Source organism: Bactrocera oleae, chromosome 6 (genome assembly GCF_042242935.1).
Source record: "Bactrocera oleae isolate idBacOlea1 chromosome 6, idBacOlea1, whole genome shotgun sequence".
NCBI classification, from domain to species: Eukaryota; Metazoa; Arthropoda; class Insecta; order Diptera; family Tephritidae; genus Bactrocera; species Bactrocera oleae.
Genome location: NC_091540.1, coordinates 21,118,655 through 21,137,482, shown reverse-complemented (window position 1 = coordinate 21,137,482; position 18,828 = coordinate 21,118,655). Strand labels below are relative to the sequence as shown.

The following is an 18,828-nucleotide window of genomic DNA, read 5'->3' as shown; positions in this document are numbered from 1 at the left end:
CCTGATGGGAACGTTGCTTTAACTAGCAGCACTTATTTTTGTTCTTTATATATATATCAATAAAGATATCGCAATCAATAAAGTTAAAAACATTCGCCTTTTAACTTTCACTAGTTGATAGTTTCTTTACACATAACATATTGTTTGTTTAAATACATTTACATTGTTCTTAGATAAGGTTGTTTTGTTTAATGTTGTTTTCATACATTCTGTTCATTCAGAGATAAGGTTGTTTTGATGTTTGTTTGTTTAGGATAAGTAAACGTTCCTTAACTCCCGCAAGCAAATGCCCTGTAATCTCCATTTCACAAATAAGCAGGAATACGAGTAACGTTACCGTTAGTAGATGTGTAGATGGTAAAAAGCGCATACTGACTGTGGATACGGGCGCATCACATTCCATAATTCGATCTGATCTGGTTGAGAAAGAAGGGAGATCGTTTGCTGGGGCAAAGTTGCGTACTGCAACTGGAGAAGATACCCTAGTTCTCGGAAAGGTAACGTGCGATATCGTAATTGGAAAGGCAGCCGTGTTACACAATTTTATAGTGGCAGACATGAAAACAGGATTATGTCCTATAGAAATATGGAAGTGCCACTTATGTTCGGTTACGATAATAAGTACAACGTCAGACGAGTGATAACAACAGAGAGCCAACAGATTCCACCAACATCAGAAGCAGTTATTTGAGCAGAAATAGATGGAGACTATGGGCCAAACAAGTGGTGGATTGTTGAGGCCACAAAAGAATCTACACCTTACTTACCTATAAGCAAGCCCCTGGCTATGACAAGACAAGATAAACGTGTTCCAGTAAGAGTACTTAATGAGTGCAAGTTACCAATCAAACTCTCCAAAGGAGCTATATTAGGGCAGTGTCAAGAGATTGAGGCCGTGATAAATTGCGAAATACGTCTTGAGGAAGATTCCATGGACGAAAACGACATATCGAGCGAAATGAACGAATGGACCAAGGAACTAGAGGCAAGCCATCAAATTATGGCTAAACAACTTCTTCTCAGATACTCATCCATATTTGATAAAGACGATGCCAAACCAGGAATAACCAAAGTTGTGAAACATTTCATTAACACAGGTGATGCAAGACCAATCCGACAGGCTCCTCGAAGCGTTCCTTTAGCAAAACGTGAAGTTGTAAGCCAGACCATACGTGAAATGAGTGAAAGCGGCGTAATCGAACCATCAGAGAGTCCGTGGAGCTCACCTGTATTACTTGTAAAGAAGAAAGATGGCAACATGAGATTTTGTGTGGACTATAGAAGGTTGAATGATGTAACAAAGAAAGACAGTTATCCACTACCTAGAATCGATGACACACTGGACTCGTTATCAGGCACAAAATGGTTCTCAACACTTGATTTGAAAAGTGGTTATTGGCAAGTGGAGGTAAACGAAGAAGACAAAGAAAAGACGGCTTTCAGCGTTGGAGATGGTCTATGGCAATTTACCGTAATGCCCTTTGGATTATGTAACGCTCCTGCTACTTTTGAGAGACTTATGGACCAGGTATTAAAAGGATTACACTGGAAGACCTGTTTAGTATACCTCGACGATATCATCGTGTTGGGTAAAAGCTTCGATGAACACCTTAAGAACTTGGAAAAGGTTTTCCAACGGATAGCTAGCGCTGGTCTGAAGCTGAATCCAAAGAAGTGTTCCCTTTTCAAAAAAGAAGTAAGCTACTTAGGACATAAAGTGACAACGGAGGGCATTTGCACAGCTAATGAAAAGATCGAGGCAGTCAGAGATTGGCCCAATCCTAAAAATTTACATGAATTGCGGAGTTTCCTTGGACTGTGTACTTATTATCGACGATTCGTTCCAAATTTTGCCAGCGTAGCTAGTAGCCTCCATGAACTCACGAAAAAGAACAGAGTTTTTGAATGGAATCAAGAACAGGAAGTGGCTTTCCAAACTCTGAAGAAGCGATTAAGTACTGCGCCAATGTTAGCATACCCGGTCCCAGGATCAACGTTTATTTTGGATACGGATGCTAGTGGATTTGCAGTAGGAGGCGTTCTATCACAAGTCATTGATGGGCATGAGAAAGTGGTTGCATATTACAGCCAGACAATAAGTAAGCCAGAGAGAAATTATTGTGTTACTCGGAGGGAATTACTGGCGTTGGTGAAGTGCATCAAACATTTTCATAAGTACCTTTATGGCCAGCGATTTCGGGTGAGAACAGATCATGCAGCATTAAAATGGCATCTGCAATTCAGAAACCCAGAAGGACAGTTGACACGTTGGATTGAAAGACTCCAAAGTTACGACTTCTCTATAGAACATCGCAAAGGTAGTAATCATGGAAATGCTGATGCCATGTCCCGCCGTCACTGTAATCTGGAATGCAGGCATTGCTCAAAAGCTGAGGCCAAAGAAGACATTATAGATGTCAGCAAGAGGATCCAGATTTGAAAAGTGTAATACATGGATTGGAGATGAATAAACGTCCAACGAGAGAAGAAATAGCTGCAGAAAGCCCAGTCGCTAAGGCTTATTGGGCACAATGGAATAGTTTAAAATTAGTGTCTGGCTGCTTGCATCGTGTATGGGAAAGCGAAGATGGGCAAAGTTCACGAGCTCTGATGATTATTCCAAAAGTAAAAATTCCTGAAGTTCTCAACGAGCTGCATAACGGTCCAAGTGGAGGACACATGGGTATCACTAAAACCTTGGAGAAATTAAAACAAAGATTTTATTGGGTTGGTTGTCGTCAATCAGTTACGGAATGGATCGCCAATTGTGTTGAGTGCATAGCTGCTAAAGGGCCGAGGTCCAGGAGTCATGGTCAGATGAAGCAGTACAATTCGGGTGCGCCGTTTGAGCGAATTGCCATGGATGTAGCTGGTCCCTTTCCTATCAGTAAGTTAGAAAACAAATATGTTTTGGTAGTCATGGACTATTTCAGCAAATGGCCAGAGGTATACGCAATTCCTAACCAAGAGGCAGGAACAGTGGCGGACGTATTCATCAAGAATTGGGTATCGAGATATGGTGTTCCAATAGAATTACATTCTGATCAAGGGAGAAATTTTGAATCAGCTCTAATTCAGGAGATATGCCAGAAACTGGGAATCTGGAAAACGCGTACAACTGCACTACATCCGCAGTCCGTTGGCATGGTAGAACGATTCAATCGAACTTTGGAAGAACATTTGAGGAAAGTTGTGGACAAGTATCAAAAAGATTGGGATACTCATATACCTTTGTTCCTGATGGCTTATCGGTCTGCTGAACATGAAACAACGGGGCAGACTCCAGCAAGGGTAATTTTTGGTAATGATCTTCGACTACCGATTGATTTAAAATTTGAAAGGAATACTAAGGAATTCAATAGCATCCTAGAAGACGAGATGAGGGATATACATGCTATGGTAAGACAGCTCACCAAAATTATGAGCGATAAGATCAAAGCAAAATACGACAAGGCAATAAACTCGGAAGGTTTTATTGAAGGCGATTGGGTATTGTTATATAACCCACAACGAAAGAAAGGGTTATCTCCCAAATTACAGTGTAATTGGGAAGGACCATACCAGGTTATTAAACGACTCAATGATGTAGTGTATCGCATACAGACCATTGGAAGACCAAGGAATAAAATGAAGGTGGTTCATCTGGAACGGCTTGCACCTGTACCACAAATATGTCTAATCGGGACGATCAGACTTAGGTGGAGGGCAGTGTGCCGAACACGGATGATAGAACAAAATCGAATCGACGATAAATTGCCAGAAGCAACTAGACAGCGAATTCGTAGTTGCCAGAATGTTCTAGTAGTAAAGTAGTTAGCGAATTCGTAGTGGCCAGAATGTTCTAGAAGCAATGTTTTGTTACAGATTTACTATATATAAGGGCTGCCGGATTGTGCAGCAAACACAGTTCTAGTTAGAATGTTGTCGTGATAAGAGCAATCAAGCTATAAGCAAGAAGTTGTAAGCTCGAATAACGAGCAATAAGTGTTAAGTTGCTTTAATTAGAACTAAAGATAAGTGTGTAGCCATTAAATTGGGACTTTTATTTAACAATCCAGTGATCGAACTCAAGAGTGAGTTACAGGTAGACGATTTATCGAGAAATCCGTTACAAAATTATACCAGCATTGTGACATACATATAATATTCTATAAGTTTGACACTTCTAAACTCGTAAAACACAAAATTACATCAACTAAAAGAAAATAAATCTAAAATAGGAAAATGAAGCCAAGTAAGAGGTGAGGAAAATTAAGTTTTTTACACTATCTCTACATGCATTAAAAAGGACCAAGCTATATAAAAGATTGATTTCAAGAAAAGGGCTTTACAATATTTTTTTTCATTTTTATTTTATTTTTTTCGTTTAATTTGATTTATAATTTTTTTTATATGTCTCCCCGAGCATGCGTTTGTCTAGAAGTGTCATTTAAAATATTTGTCAATTTTAAAATAGTTTTTCATGGCTCGAAAATTGGTACTTTCAATTGTCTTTGATAGTTTTGATAGACAATAGTTTTTGTCAGATGTATTTAGACTGTGTTCCTTGATCGGGAGCGTGCAGGCCTCACTATGTAGGTATTCGACAAGAGGCATCCTATAATGTTACGGAGTGCAGTATTCTGACACGTCTGAACTTATTTGTTTGCATTTTCCTACATGAAGGCGACCATATTGGTACAGCGTACTTGATGACCAGCGGATCGATTGCCTTGTATATATATATTTTGTCAGTAACGTTTCTTTATCCTTTCCCCAAGAAGTACTGGCTAACGAATTGAGGATTTTGTTGTGGATCGGTACTTTGGTATTAATCGCGGTCGTATGTGGAGTGAAGGAGTACAATTTGTCAAATGTACTGTCTAAAATCTTAGGTTAGGTCGGAATTTTAACGCCATCGACTGTGATATTAAGAAACATTTTGTACTCCTTCGTCCAGGTTGTGAATATGTTCGCTATGAATATAGTGAGGGAGAGTGTCAAGCTCCTTTCAGAAAAGAAGCGAGAAAGACCGTTGAAATATTCCATTGCCTGACGTCAATATCGTACAATCATCTGCATATGAGGTGATGGAAATTCCCTCTGGCAGTTGAGGGAGTTTCGAAAAAAGTAGCGGGGGGAGGACATCACCCTGCGGAATCCCCTGTATAATCCTATTGATTTAAAATTTTTACCTTGATTTAATGCGGATGATTGCCGACCACTCAGATAGTTATTGACAACTTGACAACCTTTTGTAGTGATGAATACTCGCCTGACCTTCAAAGCGAAGAAAACGAAGGGTGTGAATGTAGCTAAGTTAATTGATCTCTAAAGTTTAAAGCATGTACATATTTTTCCAAATACGAAGTGAAATAACACATAATGCCTTGATGATAAGAAAATTTGGTAGTTTTGCAACAAATTTGGTAGGTATTTTGGTACCCAAAGATTTTCTAAAGTGGCAACTCTGGTAGTGACACCCGGCGGCCGTTCGCTAATTCTTTTCGACACAGGATTTTCTACCAACAACACAATTTTATGACGCTTTGTCGTCGCCTCAGTCCTTCGACACGTTAACTCTTTGACATGAAAGCAAAAAACGTGAGCTCCGGCCATTGTTTGTCTGTGGAAACGGAGTTTACATATTTATATACATTTGCTGCATGTAGACAAATTTACAAACATTCTGCGTATGGTTCTTTCATGTTTGTTCACATAAATATATATGTGAATATGTGCGACCGCTTGGTCTTTTCAGATGCTATAAAAACTTTTAATGACCAAAACAAATAAATATATATGTAAATATATTATTGCAAAAGATTTTATGGAATTTATCATGAAATAGGTACATTTGTATATATACATATAGATATGTACTTATGTATTTGCTTTGATACCAAATATATACTACAGAATATCTACAAATTATATGCAAAGTCGTTTGCGTATTGTAGGCGTACAGTTCTTAAAATTGAAATAAGCATAATTTTTCTCATTTAACCCTGAAAATCCTCAATTCTGGTATTTTCGAGTCCGCTGGGGTAAAACTCTGGTGAAATCCGCTAATAACTTTTTGTGCTGAAATCTTCTCATCGTTGCCGAGTACCCCTCCGAAAAGCAGAACTTCTTCTACGTTTTCAGCATGAACCTTCTCTATAAATCTATGTTGTTGATGTCTGCCACAAATTTGTTACGACAATGTTCCTCGCATTGTATAAATCTACATTTTACTTTATTTATATTATTATTATTATTTGTACAATGGTTCCGGGTTGGGTGTGATTTTATAAGGCTTTTTTGTATTTCTATGTTCTGTTTTAGCCTAGATGCACTTATTTATTATGTTTTTTTTTAATACCTAAGTGTAAAAGTTTTTCATGTGATTTAATTCGATTTCTTCAAATTCGGCATATGAATTAACGTTTCTTAATAGGATGAGGCTACGAGTTACTTGAGTGTAGGTGGTAATAATAATTTCTCTATATACTCTTAAATAGTTTCAAAATCTGAATCACTCATGATGGACATTTTTTTTCAAACATTTTCTTTTTTTATAATCTACATGCCTTACCCTCAGGCTAAACAAAAAAAAATTTTTTTTTGCTCCACTCCAATATTTATATGAATTAAATAATCAAGCAACAATTTTTTAGCTTTATCATTTGTCATTTCATCGTAATGGATAATGGTAATTGAGTTACCAAAAGTTATTGAATTATCTACTTTATTTTGATCTGATTTAATAAATATTATATTTTCTTTTAAATTTTAAAACAAACTTTTTTCCAAAATCAGGATGTTGTAATATTGGTTTACTTATTATCAAAGCTTCAAGCTTCTCAAATGCCTATACATAATCGTTTTTTTTCTATTTTCGTTCCTTTTCTCAAAAAATTAGTCATGGGTTTTGATCATGATCTCTTTTACTTCTGTTGATATTGGGCATGAAACTATGGCTTGACTTTGAGAGTTGGTTTGGTTCCATCGGGAGTTACAATATGACCTAGAAAGTTGGCTATCTTTTTTAGGAATTCGCATTTATCTAAATACAATTATAAATTTCCTTCAGACAATTCTTTAAAAACGAGTTGTAATGAATTTAAATGTTCGGCGAGAGATGTGGAAAAAACAATAACATACATACACATCTAGAAATACTAAACATGGAATATTATGACTGAAATGTGGAAGGTGCGTTTCTAAGGCCAAAAGGGGAAACGTATTGGTAATGACCGTTTTTGGTAGAGAATGCAGTTTTAGGTATCTATTTTGGTTCCATTTCTGTTTGGTGAAAGCCTTTCGCTAAATATATTCTAAAATACTGACATTTTTATGTTTACCAAGTATTTCGTCCATGTTTGGTATGCGATATCTGTCATGTGCAGTTATTTCGTTAAGTTTTCTGTAATCAATTACTACTCTATAGTTTATTTTACCCGAAGTATCCGGTTTTTTAGGTACTACCCAAGTAGGACTATTATACGGTGAATTTCTTTCCCAAATTCATCCCTGTATAAGAATTTCTTGGACTTGACTTTCATCTTGAATTTTATGCATTTCCGCACGTGGGTATTGTTTTAATTAAATAGGAGAGTAGTGTGCTGTATTTAGTATTTGTTTAAAGAAGATTCTTGAATTTATATAATTTCAATTTAGAACTTTCCTCTTGATTGAGATGTTCTAATCAAAAGAATTCAAAAACATTTTTTTTTATGTTTTTATTGGTGTTCTTGAATGTAAAACACTCGATTTTTATCTTTTAAAAAGGATACTTTCTCAAAAAGGACAATTTTTATAATTTATAATTGTTTTAGTAATATTTAGCAATTTTCTGCCAATTTGCTCGTCATAATCATTAGAAAAATTATGTAAATAAATATGTTCAGGAGTTTTGGTTATATTACTATTGGGTAAGATAAACGAATTATTCAACGTAATGGGACCATTTGACGTACAAACTTCACATTTGGTTTTCTGAATCGGGAGACCAAAAATATTTTTTCGCATCATGTTATTTGTAGACCCTGTATCAATAAGGCATTTGTATGTATGAATTTTGTATACATGTTCTAAATATTGGTGTTGTCCGAGGCTGGTAAATGAAAATTTTCGGTGAATAGTTTCGTGAAAAGTTATTTTAATCTTGTTGTTCACTGTTATGCCGGCCTTGGTATTGATTCTAGTCGAAGTACTCTGGTTCATAAAAGTGTTGGGTATAACTAATTTCACTATGTCCATATTCTTGAGCGTCTTGTAATGTAAGTTCGTCAATAGACTTTTTGGTTCGTTCGATGTCTAATGATCTAAGTCGCTTGATAGTTTGTTTCGAGTAAGAGTTGGGGTTGTAAGATATGGAGGTTTGTTGTGTTTGTGGAAAATTATTCCTCCAAAAATAAGTTGGTCCGCGTGTTATAAGTGGTTTATTAAGATTTTGCTGTGGATAAACCTGTCTGGGTTGCTACTGGTATGTGTTAAAATTGAGCTGCAATGGCTGAGGATATTGAGGATATCTAGGTTGATAGTGGGTATGATTAGATGGATTTATTTTAAATGTCTCGAATCGGGATACCGATTTTTATAGATTAGCAACTGACGTCGACTCTCCGCTTCCTTACAGAATGCTTGTAAATTTCCTTTGTAAATTTTCAAATAAATTTTAGTTTGGCGTCTGTGGTTTATATCTTGCAATTGATCTTGCTCTCAGGTCTTCCCAGTTTTCGATGGTTGATAAGCTCAAGGATCTTGTCACATGTTAATCTATGGTCCGCTCTATTACTCCTAGCATAATGTGTTGTTGTCGCTCGTCGTCTGTCGGGTAGAGTGATAAAACGTAGTCCGCTCTTTTGATTAAGGTGAAAAGCGTTGATTGCACTTATATTGGGAAAATGCTCTCAAGTTGGTTTCTAGCCTCGCTAAGATATTATTCGCTTAGCGATACGAGCTGGGCTGCAGTAATATTTGGTTGTGCTATTTTTATACTCTCGCAACTTGTTGCTACAGAGTATAATAGTTTTGTTCACCTAACGGTTGTTTGTATCACCTAAAGCTAATCGAGTTAAATATAGGGTTATATATATATATAAATGATCAGTATGAAGAGACGAGTTGAAATCCGGGTGACTGTCTGTCCGTCCGTCTGTGCAAGCTGAAACTTGAGTAAAAATTGAGAGATCTTTATGAAACCTGGTACACATGTTTCTTGGTACCGTAAGACAGTTTGCACTGCATATGGGCGTAATCGGACTACTGCCACGCCCACAAAACGCCATTAATCAAAAACAAATAAATTGCCATAACTAAGCTCCACAACAGGAAACAAGACTCGTAATTTTTATACAGCATCACATTAGGGAGGGGCATCAGCAGTTTAAATTTTCGTGGTCGAGCTTAGTTATGGCAATTTATTTGTTTTTGATTAATGGCGTTTTGTGGGCGTGGCAGAGGTCCGATTACGCTCATCCTCAATGCCAACTGTCTTACGGTACCAAGAAACATGTGTACCAAGTTTCATAGAGATATCTAAATTTTTACTCAAGTTACAGCTTGCACAGACGGACAGACGGACGGACAGACAGTAACCCGGATTTCAACTCGTTTCTTCATGCTGATCATTTATATATATATATCCCTATATCTAACTCGATTAGTTTTAGGGGATACAAACAACCGTTAGGTGAACAAAATTATTATAGGTACTCTGTAGCAACAGGTTGTGAGAGTATAAAAACAGAATTAGGTTTACATAAAAGTTAAAAATATACCAAATTAAATAGTGAATCAATCGGTTTCTTCGGATAAAGCATATTGAGTTCTTACGCAACAGAGTATAATAGTTTTGTTCAGCTGGATAGATATAGGGTTATATATTGTACCGGATTTCTCGATAAATCGTCTACCTATAACTCACCCTTGGTGTCGATCACCGGATTATTAAATAAAAGTCCCAATTTAATGGCTATACACTTGTGTTTATTTCTAATTCAAACAACTTAACGCTTATTTCTCGTTTTTCGAGTTTACAACTTATTGCTTATACCTCAATTGTCCTTTACACGGCAACACTGTTATTAGAACTGTGTTTGCTGCACAATCCGTGCTTTCTGGCTAGTACTAATTCGCTGTCTAGTTGCTTTTGGCAAAATATCGTCGATGCGATTTTTTTCTATCACCCGTGTTTGTCACAATATATATAAATGATCAGCATGATGAGATGAATTGAAACTCTGGTGACTGTCTGTTATTTTAGTTGTTGTTATCTAATCCCCGCTAGGGTGATAAGGTTCGGGTTAGTTGCCATCGAAGTCATCTAACGGTAGATTCAAGAAACGTGCTGTTTTGACGGGGGGTTACCATGGGGAAAAGGGTCTTAGAAGAGTAGTGTTCGCTGGCCATGTAAAGAGGTGGTTAAAAGAAGATGGATATAAAAGTTTAACCTAATATAGCATCCAGAACAAAGTTGCGCAAGGGTCACTCTAGATTCTCGTTGCAACTCGAGCTCTTCTGCAATGGGTGGTGGCTTGACTCCAAGTACGCCATTCACTGAGAGCGAGTCGGTGAAAGTGTTAATGAATCCACTGTGAATAAGCACCCTGTAATAATCTGGAGTACAGTATTCTGACACGTCTTACGGCTTGTCTGCGTTTCATTACATCCAGGCGTCCATATCCGTACGGCGTAGTTTAAGACCGGCCGGCCGATTGCCTTGTAAGTTGCCAACAACGTTTCTTTGTCTTTTCCCCAAGAGCTGCCGGCAAGCGATTTGAGGATTTTGTTGCGGCTCTGTACTTTGGCAGTTATCGCGGATGTGTGAGGAGTAAAGGAGCACAGGCTGTCGAATGTAATACCTAAAATTTTAGGGTTGTTGACCGTCGGAATTTTAATGCCATCGACTGAAATGTTTAGATCCAGTCTGTACTCCTTCGTTCAGTGTGTAAACATGGTCGCTGTAAATTTAGTGGGGAAAGTCCCAGGCTCTTTGCAGAGAAGAAGCGAGAAAGATCGGAGCGATAGCTTTTTACTTTTGAGCACATACCATCGATTCCACTGCCCGACGTCAATATCGTGCAGTCATCAGCGTACGAGGTCATGGAAATTCCCTCTGGTGGTTGAGGACACTACTCTGCGGAACCCCCTGTTGAATTTTTCTAAGTTTGGTGTTTTCACCTTGAAACAGTTCGGATGAATGCCTACCGCTCAGGTAGTTCATAGTCTACCCCTTCAGCCCTTCCTCAAAAGCGTTGTGTGATTGGTTGTGTCAAACTTTTGAGAAGTCCAACGCTACGAGAATCGTTCTCTCGCAGGGTGGCTTCTGGTTTAGGCCATGAACTATCTAGGCGTTTATGACGCTAAGTGCTGTGGTGGTGCTGTGCACTTTACGGAAGCCATGCTGATGGTCTGCTAGACTCAGGTGGTGAGTGAATGTCAGGAGTAGCAAGGCCTCAAGTGTCTTCACTACTAGGGAAATAAGAGTTATCGGACGATAAGACTCCCCTTTGTTTGCGAGTTTCCCAGGATTCATTAGTGGGACCACTCTTCCGCCTTTCCACACATCGGGTATTTGAAGAGCGGTCAGCGACAGGTTGAGGACCTTGGTGAGATAACTAACTCCCGTCGAGCCTAGGTGTTTTAACATCAGCATGCTTATTCCGTCAGGGCCAATGGATTTGGACGTCGGGTAACACATCGTTTGGTCATGGTCGTGTAAATTGCCGACTAAAATAACTCGCGCACTTTTCGGGTCCGAGGAGGCATGGACATCGAATTGAATTTCAACTCGGTCGTCATGTTTCCTCGGATTACTAAAACTTAGCAATCCAATCAGGGTTCGATCGCCGAAATAACAGCCCTTGACCGGATAAAATCCAGGTCTATTCCGGTAACATAGAACCGGCTGTTGTGGGAATCGTTTGAACTATATTATTGTACAAGTGAATGGCGGGTGAAGTTCGAGATAAAATAAATGTTTAGTATAAGAAGTTAAGGAAAATAAGAAGCAAAATAATAACAGATTTCTAGATAAATCTCGATAATCTTCTGAGTAAGAAACTCTTGAGTTCGATCACTGGATTGTTAAAAGTCCCAATTTAATGGCTATACAATTATCTTTATTTGAAAAAGCTTACTATTCATTTTCCGTATTCCCATCATCTTATATCTCAGTTGCTATTTACAAGGCAACACTCTAATTAGAACATTTCATCTTTAACAAAACTTCGCCACAAGAATATTCTGGCAACTTCGAATTCGCTGTCTAGTTGATTCTGGAAATTTATCGTTGATTCGGTTTTCTTCTAACATCCGTATTCGTCACACTGCATTCCTCCCAACGCTTCAAACAGTCACCGGTGCAAAATCGTGGACCGAATCAGCTGATACGACCTATCTTATGAGAGCGCAATGTAAATGAACACTCACCATAGTCAAAATAAACTTCAATATATTTGAAATATTTTTAAAATCACAGTCGAATACATTTATTTATAAATAGGTAGACTATTTGTAAAGTTGAATTTTAGTTTTGAGCTTTTACATTATGAAAAACTATAACTAAAAAACTAAATATGTGAAAAATCGTGTATACAAATAGAACAATTGCTACATTGGTGGAATGAAAACTAAAGAGAACAACTAATTTTTGCGTTGTAACTGCGAGCTTAACTTTTGACAAATTTGGTTTGATACGGGCGGTAAGTAAGGAAGGCAAGAACTCAGGCAGCTGTCAAAAGTTCAGGAGGTCTGACGTTTAGCAATTGGAAAAAAAGGGACAGCCAGATTGAAATCCTACAGAAAAATATGTGAATAGAGAGATTTGTTGCTGCTGTTGAAAATCACTAACAAAATTGGAAAACAATAAAAAAGAAAGAAAACGCAAAATTGAAATGTATGTGATGAAATCTTTTGTGATGTCATGCTCCGTAGTATTAATTGTCAATTGAAAATGATAAAAAAAAATTTACTAATTGAGAGTTAATACAATTTTTCACTCTTTAAGTATTGAAAGTTCAATAATCAATTGTTTTAATATATTAAAAAATCACAAAAAAGGGTTTAAATAGTATCTGCATATGTTTAACGGATACATGTATAATAATATTTAATCTTAATAAATGTTGGGTATATTAATTTAAATTCCCAAAAATTATTATTTTGTCCGATCTGGAAAGAGTTGGGCATCCCATTATCCCTGATTTGACATATTACAAATAAAGAATTCACTTAAATAAATACACTTATGGACAAAATAATAGGTGTACACAGTTTTTATTTAATAACTTTAAATAATTGCATTTACATAAATTTTGTTTTAGACATATTTACGCTTTACTTTATTAAACAGGTCACATTTGTATCCCTGAACCACTCAGATACCAAACTCGATGTATGTTTCTGGTAGTTATATTGTGGATAACACGTTTTGCAAAATGTCTCTGTTCTCAATGGTGGTCATTGTCCTTTATCCAAAATAACGGACCAACGCTTTGCCATGATAAACATTCTCACACCATTATATTTCCGCCCCCATGCTTAATTGTCTTTTTGGTGTATATACAATCAAATTCTTTGCCTCTAGGGCGATGGACAGTACTTTTATATTCATTTCAATAATGTATTTACAATTTGTTTATTATTACTATAGTCTTACAATTTTTCAACATAATACATTACATTCGTCGTTTTACCTAAACTTCACGCAACATATTTTTAAAATTTTTTAAATAGTTCGCGGGACAAGTAGTTATAAGTATAGAAACGTCAAGGTGAAATTAGCTTACTTTCGATAACAAAAAGCACTTCAAAATAATGAAATAAGATTATTTCTTCGTATGTATGTATCTACTCAGAAATTTTTTTAACATTGTTTTATTATTGATCACCTTTATTCGTGGCTTCACTCACATTGAATCCCTTAATAAATACCATACCACGCTGATAATCTTCGTGGTGGTGGTAAACAGAAACCTAATTTTGTTCTAAACCTAAACCGTCCCCCCGACATTCGGGCCTACGTAGCCGGAACCGACCCGGATTTTATCCGGCCAAGGACTGTCAACTAGGAAGAAGTCTGCCGCCACAACAACAACAAGAAACCTAATTTTGTATAATTTTGCATTTTTGGTGCACCTAAAAATTTTCGACAAACAATATGCAAAAATAAATGTTTTCAATCATAACTGTTAAAAAAATCTTTTCACAATCCGTAAAAGATACATGCATATTTGTATATATTTTTTGACAATAAATATTCAATAGCCTTTCTAATACCATTAGGAATATGTGTATAAAGTTTCATGATGATCAATATTTATATTATAGTAGGGATTATTGATTATAATTTGGTTTTGTATTCAAGACGGTCGCCATTTATGGATGAAAGAATTTATTATTGGAGCAACTTTGATTGGATCATTTAAATGAACGTGATGGGTTCCTTCCACTTCATAGTATTCAAAATGGGGGTTTTGTTTCATAATATCCAATGTTTTATCAAAATGTTGGCGTGATTCGTAATAAGGGGCTTGTAATGCTTTAATGAACACATAGGGACAATTTATATAGCGTGCCATTTCTATTGGTACTTCTTTACTAAAACTGTAAAAATACGTTGTTTTTAATCTACTATCTCGTGCAAAGTAATACTTTTGAGGATAATCTTTAGATGGACGAATTGCTCGCTTTAACAAAAATTTACACGCTTCCCTTTCAACAGATTTTTTTGAACCGTAATATAAACGATCGACCAATTCATCCCAATCATAAGAAGGTGGCTCTGAACTGATTATACGGTTTTCATGTAAAATGATATTGTTCATACAATTTTTATAATTGTCTACTATTTTTTCACTACTCCGTGCTAATGGCTTTAGTACATCCAATCCGACCATCATATCAACCTTTTCAGGAAAAAGAGCGCTAAATACGAACCCATTTATGGAACTCATAGAATGGCAAATCATTGAGATTTTGTCCCATTGAAAATAATCCATTACTCGCAACAATAACGATACGTAATCAATGGAGTGATAAGAAATTCCCAACGGCAACCACGAAGAATGCCCATGACCAGGTAAATCCATTGAAAGAAATCCAAGATGATTAGGTAATAGTGGTGCCAACGTGTCGTAACTACCTGCATTGTCCTGCCATCCATGCAACCCGAGGATGGGTCTAACATTTCTGGTGCCATACCATTTTCCCTTAAGATGACCCCAGGGGACTGGAATAGAGATTTCTTCAAACTTAAGAAATTATAAATTATTATTAGACATGTAATAGAACATTTTCTAAAAGTTTATTTTAATTACCTCTCTTGTGATGTAATTTGAATCTTTGAGTGTTATATGGGCTGATGAAAAGCGCCTCTTTATGAACGTTGTAGTTCTCATGATTTGTGTTCTCTGGTGCATTTTATATACATTATTACTAAACGACGATATCATTTCGACATTTAGATTTATGCGCAATCAAAAACGTGATACTTGGAATTGTGTACACAACCATAAAGGATTATATTTGTTTAAGCACTCATCAACAAATCTAAACTGTTAATGTTTGTTCGAAATAAATAGGCGAACTATGAACTCACATAAGCACGTGCCTGCGTGCTCATTTAATTACAGCTGTGAATTTCTATATTTTATCAAAAGCCTCTTATATTAAAAATAAAATAACAAAATCGTTTATACATAATTCTGTTTGGATTTTGATATAATTGTATATATTTGATATCCATTGTACTTTCTAGGTCTATATATTATATATATGCATATGGTATATATAATATAATAGCGAAAATCTTAATTTTCACCCCCAAAATTCAGTTTTGAAAGAAAAACAGACATGCCGTTACTTCATATTCACCAAAATAGGTTGCATTGTATAAATCAACAAGTAACCAATCTTAAGTTTTTAACAAATCACACACAAAAATATCACACTTAGTACGGTTACTAAAGTAACACTTGGTACGGGTTGCCTACTAAAATTCTACTTTCTACTAACAACAACACACACAACAGCGGTTGCCTATTCTTCTGTTACAATGCAATGCGGTGTTGTGTTTTAAAATTTATAACTTTAAGAATATTTTTATTACATATTCAAATAGTTTTCGATTATTAAGATTCCTTAGTGTAGATTAATTTAGAACTGTATATATTATATGGGCTAATATAGGCCTTTTGGGGAACCGAACACCTAAAAAAGATCGATAACGAGCCTACATTGCAAACTCAGATATGGTGAACAATAACTATGCAATAAACTTTTGTTTCGAAAATATTCTTGAAAGCTTTCATTAATGTTTTCCATTACAAATTCCTTTTCACAAAAAAGTTACTATAGTACATTTCTTATATTTACATCTCTGTGTGAAAAAAGGCAGATTTCGATCAGGTGATCACAGCTTTGTAAAATTTCTGGAAAACAGCTGATTTTTTTTTAATAGTAGAATAGAGAAGGTTCAATTGCGGACCAGCGTGTGAATTGTCAAAACCTAACAAAATTTTATTAGTGAATTTCACCACATCTGGCTCGGAAGGAGAAATTTTAACAATAGCGAGTGAACAGAGCTAAGAATTCAATGAAAATTATGCTCAGAGACTTTCTTTGTTAGCCTTTTGGCTTATATTTTTATAAGTTTATATGCAATCATATTTATTGATATGAATCTCATTTTTCGAATTTTTATGAATGCATGCAAAACTGATAAGATTAAATTATGGAATTTCGAAATAATATTTATAGTCAATTTGGGCATTTAATAATTTTATTTAGTTTTAACCTAATATACATTCCTAATAAATATTTTATATTATAATAATTTATCATATTAATCTTATATCTTGATATACGTTCTCTGGAACTACCACTAAGAATTCCGCAGAAATAAATTGCGAAATCAGTGGGTAATTTCTGAGATCAGATTTTTCGGTGAGTTTTACGTATATTTCTAATCTTTATTTAAAGAGATTTAATATAGTTTTGTTTTTAAAAAAGAGCGGTATTTTGTCGCAGAGTATTGTTTTGCTTAGCAGTACCAATTGTCAACGTATATACTTATTTTGGTTAGAATTCCCAGCAAATGTTATGTAAACTTTGACTTCCGAATAAATTAGCAAGATATATTTGTTTATTGAGTATATAAAAAAGAAATATGGATCATGTTTAGGTTATTTAAAACTTGTGTGTTTTGAAATATTGCAATATTTTGTTAAATTTAGTTTAAAAAGTAAATTTTGAAAATCTTTTGTGATTAAAATATACACGTACATATATTTAGACGTCATATAAGAAAGCTTGTTAAACTAATTTTTATTATGTTTATTTTTCTGTAAAATGGAAACCGAAATATACCCAAAAAATTACATTAAAAAATCTCAAAACTTATTTCTTTCCTTAATGGCACCACTGCCAAATGGACGGCTATCAGAGCTAAAAAATTGAAATCAAGGAGTTCACCATTTTCTGTAATATTTCCTGTTATTTAACAGAAATGAGAATTTATAACACGTTCTCTGATAAAATACGTATCTCCCAACGTAAAGAGAAAAATTAAATACCTTAAACAAAAAATTCAAATGCCACTTCACATATGCATGATTATTTTATGTCGTATAAACGATTCTTATGATAAAAATTGATAAAATATGATTTTTTTTGCACAAAAGAGGCATGATAAAATGCGAAAGATTATACAAAAAAATATATATTTCACTTTTTTAATAATTTTCTAATTTCAATTGTTACAGAATTAATAATTTATGTATGTACATATGTACATCAATATGTTACATTATCTAATATAATAATATATTATCACCTATCAATAAATAAGTATGTGAGCCAATAGAAAAAATACAAACGTTGTTATACAGAAACAAAGAGAGGAGTTTCGGATCATTTTATCTATGGTGTTAAATTTTGGGCACAATAGAGTTTCAAGTTTAATTTTAATACGAGAAAGGTAAATAAATAATACTGCTGTGGAAACTAATAAAACTTTAGATGTCAGTTACAAGACAGTACGCAGATGCCTGAAAAATTACGAGCTGAAGGCTAGAGCGATCGTTAAAACCGTTCTTAAGTGATAAGCACCGTAAGGCTCGAGAGCTAAGAGCAATTGAGATACAAGCAAGAAGTTGTAAGTTTGGATAATAAGTAGTAAAGCATAAAGTTGTTGGAATTAAAAGTAAAGATAATTGTATAGCTATTAAATTGGACCTTTTATTAACAATCCAGTAATCGAACTCAAGAGAGAGAGTTATAGTTAGACGATTTATCAAGAAATCCGTTACAATATTTATCTTTTAAAACATTATGATGGTTGCTCTTACATTTTACTGCTATCTTCGTGTTCAAATTAAGAAAAAGTGTGCATTTGTTGTCGTTACAAAAACATAGAATACAAGGAATAAAATTTCAATTATAACCGTTATTTAGTAAAAAATTAGCTTTTCAAAGATAATTGAGTGTTGAAATTTCTTTGAGAAGACATATCAATTGAACTGGATGAATCTAAAATAAATATGGTAGGTAACGATGTAAAAGTTTGGGTACGACGTCCGAAAAATGCTGAAATGAGTCCCCTATACACGATAAAAACTTTCCAAAACATAACATGGTGATAACATGATATGGTGATGTTTTCCGTGGTATAGAGTTGGACCGATGTTTTGGGAAATCATGGACCGTTATCACTACCTTAGAATTTTAGAAGATGTAATGCTACCTTATGCTGAATGGAACATGCCTTTACTTTGGCCGTTCCAGCTTCACACAAGTTTGATTATATTTTAGTGTCAGTAACTATATATGAAATCAGATTAATAGTTCGATAAGCAGATA

The 18,828-nt window shown here is 35.2% G+C and overlaps 1 protein-coding gene across 1 annotated transcript; it reads right to left on the bottom strand.

The window, feature by feature from the left end:
• Nucleotides 1-13,226: 13,226 nt before the first annotated feature.
• On the bottom strand, nucleotides 13,227-15,928 carry LOC106615832 (probable serine hydrolase). Its single transcript, XM_070111149.1, has 2 exons — nucleotides 15,288-15,928; nucleotides 13,227-15,221 (listed from the first exon to the last, which is right to left on the bottom strand). Exons 1-2 carry the CDS (start codon nucleotides 15,420-15,422, stop codon nucleotides 14,331-14,333), a joined length of 1,026 nt encoding a protein of 341 aa, XP_069967250.1. The 5' UTR covers nucleotides 15,423-15,928; the 3' UTR covers nucleotides 13,227-14,330.
• Nucleotides 15,929-18,828: the final 2,900 nt, after the last annotated feature.